The 11,614-nt window shown below is 40.2% G+C and overlaps 1 protein-coding gene across 1 annotated transcript; it reads left to right on the top strand.

The window, feature by feature from the left end:
- The first annotated feature begins 72 nt into the window (after positions 1-72).
- LOC144642728 (uncharacterized) lies at positions 73-1,420 on the top strand. Its single transcript, XM_078501776.1, has one exon. It carries the CDS (start codon positions 164-166, stop codon positions 644-646), a length of 483 nt encoding a protein of 160 aa, XP_078357902.1. The 5' UTR covers positions 73-163; the 3' UTR covers positions 647-1,420.
- Positions 1,421-11,614: the final 10,194 nt, after the last annotated feature.

Raw genomic sequence — 11,614 nt, 5'->3', positions numbered from 1 at the left:
AATCACACCGCCAATGGATCAATGAATCGATTTCCTGTCAAATAAAACCGGAGAAAAACCGGTTTTAGTGGTTTTCACCGAATTCTGGTCTGAAAGGACATCCTGTCCGTCTGTCTGTCTTTGTCGATCGATAGGCAGTTTTCCGCTGTTTGGCGTTTTCGGCATGGTAAATAAATCGACGAAAGAGCGAGGAAAGAAAGGAAAACAAGCCAGCATGACCGAAGAAAAGCCTCCAGCTGAAGAAATTAGTCAACCTGGTGGCTCTGAAGAGACAGAAGAAAACAAAGCGAGCGAAGAAACAGCTTTGCAACCCGAGGTAATTGAGGAAGAGAAAGCACATGGCGTCGAAGAATCGGAAGAAGAAGCAAGCAAGGAGGAAGAAAAACCCGCGAAAAAAGCTCGAGGAAGGCCAAAGAAGACCGATAGTGGCGAACCAGCGGTGAAAAAAGCGAAGACGGCAAAGAAGGAAAGACCTGCGCCAGAAAGAACGAGCAGCCGTGTGGCGAACCAGAAGTCTGGAGTAAAGTTACAAAAGACTGAAGAATTGCCTGAGCGGAAGAGGTCGCCGACAAAAAAGGCTTCGAAGACTGCGGTGGACAATGGCGTAACGGCATCAGAGCAAAATGGCGCTGCAGTGGAGGTCTGATATTGATTTTAAGACTACTCAAAACATTTAAAACAGTTTATATCTTTTTGTATATGCGAAGTCTTAAAAACATAAGCTCAATATAAGCTTACGTACGTCTATTCGTGCAGGGACAAACTATTTTCTTTTGTGCAACAATTGTCATTTTAACGTTAAAAGCCGACGGTGTAAAAAGCCGTGCGGTCTAAACACAGCTTTATATTCAAGGCTTACCAATCTGCAGGAATGCTTGTCGATCAACGTTAAATCCTGTAATTTAATAGACTCTGTTCTCGATCCCTGCATTTTTTTATACCTCGAAATTAGTTCCGCATTTTTGTTTACTATTTCAAGGAGTTCAACATTTGTGTGTATTCTCGCATATTTTTTTATTTAGCTGTTTGATTTTTAGTTTAAGTTAAGGAGGAAGGAAGGAAAGCTTTATAAACAAGGCTTCTTCTTTTGTAGAGTTTTAAAAGTTTGTAAGTACTTTGTGAAGCATGCTTTAGATTTAGGAACTGTGCTTCACATGACATAACTTACATTAAAACACCCAAAAATGAAAAATTAAATATCCATTGATACATTTAACTGACTGATAAAGTACACTGTTTCAGCCAATCAAAGTGCGCGCTATATGAAAACTTAATTATAATTTAAAATAAATATTTTTACTCTGGCATTCAATATCAGAATGCCCTTTGTATGTAGCTATTCTAAAAGAAAAAACATGGACAAATTCTAAACAATTGGTGCTAAATAAATAAAGCAGCATTATGGCCAAAAGGGTAAGAAGCTATATAACTTGAGTAAATTTTACAGAGAAAATATGAAAATAAGTAAGCAAAATTATTTCCAAATTGCTTAAGTTAGACTCTTGGGCAAACTGAGAGTTTTGGTCGGGGTTCCCAATTGATTGCCTATTCTTGGTTTTCATGTTACGTCATAAAATTCTGAAATCAAAATTTACTAGCCCTACTAAATTTTCGTTGTCATTAGACGTAAGATAAACTAAAAAATTTTCTTTTTGCAAATTTCCAGATCGATAGTGGCATTCGTTTTTTAAACAGAGCATTTTGAATATTCGAGTTCTCCGTCGTATGTGACATCAAGCTGAGTTCCGTGACAAAGCTGTTTTGTTTGAAAAAAAGTCTTTCCTTGCCATTTTCAGCAGATTGAACATTTCAGATATAATAAGTGGTGTTTATGTAAAACTGTACTAGCTCATGAGCCAAAGATTGCCGCTGTTGTAAACAGAATTGAGTTCCAGATGGTTTCTCTGACATCGCGGCGGCCATATTTGTGTCCCTCAGAAGGACACAGTTATGGCATCTCCATACTAAGCTTTATAAATTTGCGTGGAAAGTGTCGGCAAATAACTCGCGAACGGTACACCGCACAGACCTGAAACTTGGAGAAATTGTTTATCTATTTATTGTCTAGATAATATTTGAAATTAATAGCTTCTGTAGTTGAATGGTTTCGAATTTATTTTTTGATTGCGTGACAGTGAAAACCAGCAATAAAAAGTTGTCCCCAAGCATTTCATGGCTCCATTGTCATGATTTCCTGCTCATCACTCTCATTGAGATCTTGATTTTGATTTTCTTTTAGGTAATCTAAACACAAATTTTATAGCCTTATTATGTCACAGTCAGTTAAAGTTTTCCAGAATTTCAATCACGGGATTGGGATGAAGTCAGTCTGCCCTTTGCCCCATAGATTCATATATTTGTTCTATTCTGGGGAATTGAGCCCCAAACCATCTTTAAATCATTGTTACTATAGCAACTATAAGCACAGTATTAGTACACCATAGTTAATAGAGGGAAATGGTTATGAAGCCCGGCAAAGATCGTTGTTATAGGTTTTTGTTTGCTATTTTGGGGGTTGACCGTGCACAAAACCTGACAAAATACAATAGGTGCATGGTTACGTGTGTTCATGCAACTAACCAATAAAAACATTTGGATTACGTAACTCATGCATAGTGTATGAGAGCAAAACAAAAGATCTGCAGGGTCGTGGACCTTTCAACCTACATCTTGGCCTCTTTGTTTGCTCATTTGATGTTTGCCGGGCTTCCTAACCATTTCTCTCTATTAACTATGATTACACTACTAAAATAACAATGCCCTCACAACTTTTAGTACTTCTAACAAACACAATTACAACGAGGGGCAAAGACAATAAAGAAGGGTATAAATAGATATTACAGCTAGAGATTGGATACAATTGTGGGAATATGACCCTCTTGCTGGAACTCCCTAACTCTGATAGAAAAAGAACCTCTTTAGCGGAAGATTATATGCATGACACACCCCTTTGCTGCCTGGAGAAGGTTGGGGATAAATTACCCTCTGCCAGAGCTATTTATTTATTTTTCAGTTTAGGAGTACTTTATCCTTAACCTTCTCTTTCCCGCAAACTTTTTACTATATGTCATTTTCTTGGTCATGGGCTTGGAGCATTAAAGCTACAAAGTAAGTGAAAAGGTAAGCTATCTTTCACAAGTGAGAAAACTTAACCCTCGGACATACAAGCAAACTCATACCCCCGCCAGCGTACAGAGGGGGGGGGGGGGGGGTTTGGATGGAACCCCTCCCAGGAGTTTTCGTTGTATTAAAACGTAGCGGAATTTTTTTTTTTGCACTGAGAAGAAAGCCCTTAACAAACTTTACAAGATGACATAATTTTAATTGGCTATGACGTCATAAGAGCCGCCATCTTGGATTTCAACATTTTCTTAGAAAGTCACAAAATAACGAAAATTGATGCAAAATCAAGCCAGAATGCTTATGGAATGTAAAAATAAACCAATTTTGCACTTCTGTTTCAAAAAACTGGAAAAAATAAAGAAAATTGTTAAAAATTACGATTTTTGGCAAGACCTGCTTGTATTTATGACAAATATCATGGCCGACATGGTTGACATATCAAAGTTTTCGCAAAGGATGAATGAACAGCTACTGAAAGTTTCAGCATTGTAGATTTAATTACATTTTCAAAATTTGGAAAAAACCTTATAAGGGGGTGGCATCCACCCCCCCCCCCCCCCGTCTTGTACGTCCGAGGGTTATATTACCGTATCTACTCGAATAAGCGCCGCATTTGTGACAAAAAATTGAGCGCCGCTGTCCCAATGCGAGGAATTCCGTTTAACTAAAAACAGCACTACAAAGCAACTCTTAAAAAAACATGGACATTTCTTTCCATCAAAAGCAATGTTCAGTTCGCGTGATTGTTCGTTCGTCGCGATGTTGAGTTCGTTGCAGTTCGCGTGATTGTTTTACCGCTCGCGCATTAGTTTTTCAATCCAACATTCTTATGATAAATTTCAAATAAGCGCCGCACTTGAGGCACGAAAAATTTAATCGAGTAAATACGGTATTTATTTTTTAGGTGACTGTAAGGGCCGTAACTAGCAAGAGGTAAGACGATGCACTTGCCTCCACTCGTCTAGATTTTATCCCATAATTTAAAACAGAATACTTTTAATTGGGAAAATATATATTCCAGTTGAGAAAGATTAATTTTTTTCAAGAAATAACTTATGAAAAATGTTACAAAAAGACGTGTTCAAAGCTTTGAGACTGACTTTCTAAAATTTTCTGGGGGTGTGCCCCAGATCCCCCGAGCAAGATCTTGCATCGTCTATGCTAAAAGTCTGCATGGCTACGGCCCTTCTTTTTGTATAGTCTTCGGGTTACAGTTCTTCTTTTTCCTCTGCACCGAGTGTTTATTTTAGCTTTAATTTCATTCCACTTTTTCGTGAATTCAGTTGTGCCAAACTTTTGGCGGAGCGCTGACTCGAGATATTTTAGTTTCAGACTGTCCAGTTTTTTGTACCCGTTAGCTCCTGTCGTGTTACTTTCGGCCAGCTCTTCTTCGCTAAATATAATGTTAATACACATCATGGCAGAGGTTGCCATGTCCTTTCCTATGACAATTATGGATTCAACCAAACGTTTTTGCTCCTCAGTTAGTGCAGGATCAGGGCTTGCTGTTTGAATTTCGCCTGCTACCTCTGAGAAAGAACTTTGATGGCAGCCGTCCATCGGTGGTGTAAGAGGCATAGCAGGGATGGCTTGATGGACGTCAGTTTCTGCCACATTCGAAGAGTTCCTGCTTGCCTGTCCCTGCTTTCTTGCTTGTAAGCGATTCAACTTGTGCTTTTAGGTCATCCATGCTCCCTGTTTCAGGATAATTATAAGAATCAGGATTATTCGTCTGCACTCCTACTTCAGACGTTTTCCTCGCACACTGTACAGCAACGTCTTTGGTGTTCCCAACCCGCAGCTGCAATACAATACAAAGCCAATTAAAGCTTCCGCTTGTGGGTCGTGTTATAATTATGAAAGGTACTGCGCGCTACAGTAGAATCCCGGTGAACTACCCCGATAACTCGAATTCCGTTTATTGCAGATCACCAAGGATTCAAATTTAATAAATAAATAAATAAATCAACTTTGTTTTACGAGGGTTGCACGTAACATCCCATGAGCTCTTTGAGACGTGTAATCGGATTTAAATCCTGGATTTCACTGGCGACGCAAGCACACGCGTGTCATAGCACGCGTGTCATCGCACGCGTGTCATGGCACGCGTGTCATGGCACGCGTGTCATCGCACGCGTGTCCTGACACGCGTGTCATCGCACGCGTGTCATGGCACGCGTGTCATGGCACGCGTGTTATCGCGCGCGTGTCATCGCGCGCGTGTCACCGCACGCGTGTCATCGCACGCGTGTCATGGCACACGTGTCATCGCACGCGTGTCATCGCACGCGTGTCATGGCACGCGTGTCATCGCACACGTGTCATCGCACGCGTGTCATGGCACGCTTGTCATAACACGCGTGTCGTCTCACGCGTGTCATCGCACGCGTGTCATAACACGCGTGTCATCGCACGAGTGTCATCGCACGCGTGTCATTGCACGCTTGTCATAACACGCGTGTTGGAGAGAGTGGGTAAGACTGCGGAGGATGTAGGACGTGAGCTCCGCTCCGTTCACCAAATATTGAATATCAATCTGATGTCTAGCAAGAAAAGGAAAGCAGAACCGGCAACAAAACATTCTTTCTGAGAAAGAACTTTGATGGCAGCCGTTCATCGGTGGAGTAAGAGGCACACTGTACAGCAACGTCTTTGGTGTTCCCAACCCGCAGCTGCAATACAATACAAAGCCAATTAAAGCTTCCCGACTTGTGGGTCGTGTTATAATTATGCAAGGTACTGTGCGCTACAGTAGAATCCAAGTGAACTACCCCGATAACTCGAATTCCGTTTATTGCAGATCGCCAAGGATTCAAATTCAATCATCCCATGAGCTCTTTGAGTCGTGTAATCGGATTTAAATCATGGTTTTCACTGGCGACGCAAGCACACGCGTGTCATAGCACGCGTGTCATAACACGCGTGTCATCGCACGCGTGTCATTGCACGCGTGTCATAACACGCATGTTGGAGAGACTGGGTAAGACTGCGGAGGATGTAGGACGTGTCCGTTAGAGCTCCGCTCCGTTCACCAAATATTGAATATCAATCTGATGTCTAGCAAGAAAAGGAAAGGCAGAAACGGCAACAAAACATTTATCAGTCCGGTTAAAACCTCACCCGAAGATAAAAGGTGGAAGCAGTCGCTCTCACCCGACGCCAACGCCGACACCGACAACGAAGAAATGGCGGCGGAATTCGCAAATGAGGTCACCGAGAAATTGGACCTGATACTCGCAAGACTAGGAAGCTTAGACTTGAAGATGGAGAAAGTCAACCAAACTGTCAAAACCCTACAGGCTAAAGTCTCCTCTCTTGAAATAGAAAACCGTCGACGAGAAGTGTACGCATTTCGAAAACAATGCTAAGTTCGTGGACCAACACATACAAGAGCTTCGAGGTGATATGGACAAAAGGAAAGAAGAAATCAGTAATAACAACAAGCAGATCCTTTACTTCGAAGCCTACTCTCGAAGAGAAAACTTAAAGTTCGAAGGAATACCAGAAACATCAGAATCCCTCGAGCTACAATGAGAAGACACAAGACAATTCCTTGTTGACTTTATGGAGAGGGTACTTGGCATCGAAGACGCTCAGAACGTCGAATTCCAAAGAGTTCACAGAATGGGCAAGCCAAAAGTGGTTGAAGAGAACGTTTGTCGTACTATTATTGCTCGTTTTCTTAGATTTCCTGACAGGGAAAGAGTCTTGAAGTGTGGTCAAACTCAAGGATACCAACTACAAGATGTATGAAGACATTCCAAGAGAACTATATGAACTGAGAAAACCACAAGTGAAAATACTGAAGAAGGCAAGAGAAGAGGGCAAACGTGCTAACTTCAGCAAATCGCAACCGGATAGACTTTATATCGACGGTAAATATGTTGAAACGAAAAGCATTATAAGCCAAGACTGTTTAATTAACATATTTTGCTAGTTCTTGTAGCACCGAAATCGAAGTCAAAAATTACGCTGCCGTCTAAATTAACAACTATTAGGTGCTAAAACTTTTAATTGCTGGTAGAGTTCAATCTGAATTATTTAACAACTTTGTAAAGTTTTTCCCGTCACCGTTCGCTGCATATTATTAACGCAAATTATGGTGAAGGAGCTTATGAGCTCAGCGTTTTTCACTGGCAGGGTTTGGTGGATGGATAAGGCTCGATTACAGTTTACTGAGGAGCAGGAGGTAAGGGTCTTAATTTTTCCCTTCCCCCAGTTTTTTTCTTGTGTTTTGTTTTATGTGTAGTCTTTCGCATAGTACAATAGTCAAAGAACCTTTGTTTTTCTTTTCTGTGATCAGTGCAAGGTATTTTTTATGTTTGTTATGTACATTAAGTTTGCGCTTTGGCTATGTGTTTGTTTTAGTTGTATTTGCAAGTGAAATTTTGCTGTTATTCGTCTCTTTTGTTTCACGGCGGCAATTTAATCATAAGTTAATAACGTATGTTAACATTCTATCATTAAATGTCAGAGGAATTCGTGATCTCACCAAACGCAAATCAATTTTCACATGGGTTCGGAACCGGAAAGCCGACGTTGTTTTCCGGTGAGGGTAAAATGCGGAATGAGTTTGCGGAGTGGCATGTGGCATGAGTTGCGGAATGGCATAATTATGCGGAATTTAATTTACGCGGAATGATTCATTGACATAAATTATACTAAAAAGCGCGCCAAATTTTAAAAGAGAAGCCGCCTTGTTAAATACTGCTGGCTCAAACAATCAAGGACTGAGCAGTATGGACGAGAAAACTTCCATAGAACATCGTTGTAAAGATAATTTCACCGTTCAAATCACCGATTTACGCCGAACAGAAGCAGAGAAATTATTTTCGCTATTTGCCGTGACGCTTCCGAGGACTTGAACTATATGATCGACTAGCTGGCGTTGGCTGAGTACAGTGTGAGTAGTTCTGTTAACATGAATGAAAACGCTCGTCTATTTGCCTCAAAATACAGAACGATATTCGTTCTAAAGCTACGTACTTCAAGGCAAGACACACAACTGTCAAGTTCAACCCATTTGAAGAGAAGTTTTTAAAAAGACAACGCATTTAAAACATAGGCACGCTAAGCGTGCAGGAGTTATTTTTTCAATTTATGGGGTGGCTTGGGGTGAAACTGGGTGATTGTCCTGTTGGGATGGTTTATGCCATGGGTTGAGCTGTTTGTGTATGGCGGCCCACGAAGTCACTTTTTGCACAAAATTTGCTTGCAAACAAAATAACTTTTACATGCATTTTGATACATCAGAACTGTTTTATTCAATATGTAAATTTTCATCATTTAATTGAAAAACAAAAACTAATTCAATTATCAAAATGTCACAAAATGGCACGTTCTTATTCTGTTTAAGCGGTTATTTTGTTGCTAGCTTTGTTGCAACCGTTACGTGTTACTTTTGTTTGTTACGGAATACTTTTGGCTTTTTGCTAAACACTGAAACATGATATTGTTTTTTTTTTTTTCACTTTTGTAACATGAGACCTCTGTTTTTTAAAAACGAACGTAACACGATACCCTTGTTTTTCTCGAAAAAGCCACGATTCCATATAGACATTGAACGAAAAGTACTATAATAAACGAAGTAATAAACGCATCAAATCAAAAACCACTTTCTTCGGGAAAGTTCTTTAAAGCACAGTACACCTAGAATTTGTTTTCTGTCAGAACTGTTCGACAAAGATTTTCGTTCATTCACAACCTAAATTCTATTCAACAAACAAGAACTAATTGAGTTATCGAATTGTCACGGAATGGCACGCTCGTATTCTGTTTTTGCTCTCGATCGTAGTTGCTTTTAACAGCAAAGTTAATACTTGTACCGGTTCATTAAATGTTTGAACGAGATGTTTTACAGTTGATTTCAGTTTACTTTGGCCGCCCGCTTTGCGAAGTTTGTTGGGAAATTGGAAACTTTGTTATGAAGTTGCCAATTACGTTGCGAGTTTGCGAATCAAATTGCGAACTTCGAAAAGTTCCCAACTTCGGCCCGACTGAACTTTCGAAGTTTTGGTTGTTGAGGAGAAACAAGACATGTTGCTCGAAAGTCATGGCGATTTCTGAACTCGAAGATTTTAGAGCTTGTCAAGGAAAGTTGAAGTAGCTTGAAGTGCAAGACAACGTTTCGCATCAGCGATCACGCAAGTGATTTGGCGATAAATAAATCTTATGCAGGTAGAAATTTGGTCAAATTTTAACTTTTTTGTATGAAAACACATATTTAACGATTTCTGTGAGGCATAATCTTCACTGTCTTCAATTTCAAGTCTTCTGCGTTTGTAAACCGGATGAAACTGGATGGTTTATTGATTTTAATCGAAGCCGACGCGACGCGCAGACTAATTTGTTCGAGACAACGTGTTTACGGCTCGCTGAACATAAAAGTTTTTTTTATTTTTATGTTTCCAACATAAAATTTTTATTGTTTCCAACAGTTTAGCGTAGAAAGCCCTTTTTGATAACATAATTATAGAAGGTTTTATTAATTTCGGGCCGAAGTTGGGAACTTTGTATCGAAGCTCACAATTTGATTCAAAAACTCGCAACCTATTTGGCAACTTCATAACAAACTTTCCAATTTCCCAACGAACTTCACAAAGCGGACGGCAAAAGTAATGACCACATTATTCTTCAAATCTGCTTTGTGCAAATGGAAAGCTAGCCTCTCCAAACGTACGCTCGAATAAGACGAATAACAAGTTAGTGTTGGGCCTTTTGCTCACGGCACGTGCGTTGTAAGCAGGCGGGCGTTACGAAAAACGTTTTTAATCCAGGGTTAAATCACAACTCACCGATTCCGCCTCCTTCTAATCTAAAAACTTCGAACGAAATTGCTGACTACGTCAGATTGCTTCCCCTTTATAAACTGCAATTTTATTGGTTCTGATAGTACCTGAAATCTGATTGGTGTGACAAACACACATACTTCACTGACCCACTGATTACAAGGACACGACGACTAAAGAGCTATTTTTGAAAAAATAACTCAATAAATGAAAGCAATGACGTGTTGTTAGTCGCCCGCGAAATAATGTGTGACCGTGTCACTGCCTTGTTCCAGGAATCGTTTCTTTCTAAATCAAAACTTGCTAGGGGTGGGAAAAAGCTAGTGGTTTCATTGAAGACAACTACTTTTGGCATATTTCTAGCTTTTTATTACAGCGATGAAAAGATCGTGACACGGCTTCTCCGCTGGTGTGACATTATTTACACCGCGTACCGCAGTGGATTTTATCGATGTGCGTCTCGTGATCTTTGCGGTAAAATAAAATGTATGTTTAGCGAATGATTTTCTTTTCTTAAGAGAAAGCCAAGTATTCACAACAAGTAGGCAGTGATAATTACTCGCCGGATTCCTTATCTGCCTTATCGGTAAATCTGCAATGCGAGCTAGATTAGAAATACGATAGCTTGTTTTTATCGTGCAGTAACTATAGTCACTATATGAAAGTTTCGCTCTACTCGATCGGCGGTCGGTTGCCGCTTTTTTAAGTTAATGTTCAAGTCTTCCACTGAGTTTATATAGTCTTGGGCGGTTTTCAATTGAGTGATTGGTTTAAAAATCTTGCGCCACCTTCTTAGTCAATCAGAAGTAAAATCAAAACCAATCGTGACTCGCTCACGCACGTTTTCCCGCGCTTCGTGCCTGCGACATGTATTTGTTTCGAGTTTTGATTGGCTGACTAGATTGTATGTGTCCTTTGTCATTGGCCAGAGTTATTACTTTGGTTTTGGTTTTACTACAGTCAATTGAAAATTGCTCTAAGGGACGGACCATTATTTTCTTGGAGGGGGGGAGGGGATGAAAAATTTTCTTCTGCAAACTTTTTTTTTAGTTTATGCACCTCTGCAAACAATTTTTTTCGAAATTCTTACTATTTTTTGTTTATACATATCGCTTTTGCAAACAATTTATTTTGTCTTTCCAGGCCCTGCAAACAATTTTTTTCAATATTTTTCATCCCCCCCCCCCTCCAAAAAAATAATGGTCCGTCCCTAATGGGAGGCGAAAAGCTAGTCTCCTCCGCAGTCCGGCACTCGAGCCGAACCGGGAGCGTTGCGTCATTTCAGCCCGAGCGGCTGCGAAGGAGACTAACGAAAAGCAGGGCTAGTAGACTTCTAATGAAACAAATATGCCGTTGTGTTCGTAATCTCTCTGCTTTGTACCCTCTACTTACTGAGGCTGAGATGACATCCGCCAAAACTGGACTTTCTGTCTCGATGTTTTGTTTAACTTATACAGTATTAATAACCGCTACATGAATATTAATACAAAGATGTATCCGAGGCATTTTTCGGTTCGTATAAAGATCTATACGGTCGGATGCTTTTCCGTCGCTGTTTTTATCTTTTGACTAAAAGCGATAAACCGTCCACAGAATGGGAAATCCTTAGCATTGGGGAAACACTGGCCACCGAAATATTTTTCGTAGAATCCGTGAAGAACATCATACGACTCTATGCTATCTTCAATCGATTGTCATCATTA

The sequence above is a fragment of the Oculina patagonica genome, chromosome 2 (genome assembly GCF_052425735.1).
Source record: "Oculina patagonica isolate OP01 chromosome 2, crgOcupat, whole genome shotgun sequence".
In the NCBI taxonomy this organism is placed as follows: Eukaryota; Metazoa; Cnidaria; class Anthozoa; order Scleractinia; family Oculinidae; genus Oculina; species Oculina patagonica.
The sequence above is the reverse complement of the archived record's forward strand: the minus strand, read 5'-3'. Positions and strand labels throughout refer to the sequence as shown.

What these genes read in the sequence shown, in the direction of transcription:
- LOC144642728 (XM_078501776.1), top strand. Translation starts at nt 164, where the DNA reads ATGGTAAATAAATCGACGAAAGAGCGAGGAAAGAAAGGAAAACAAGCC.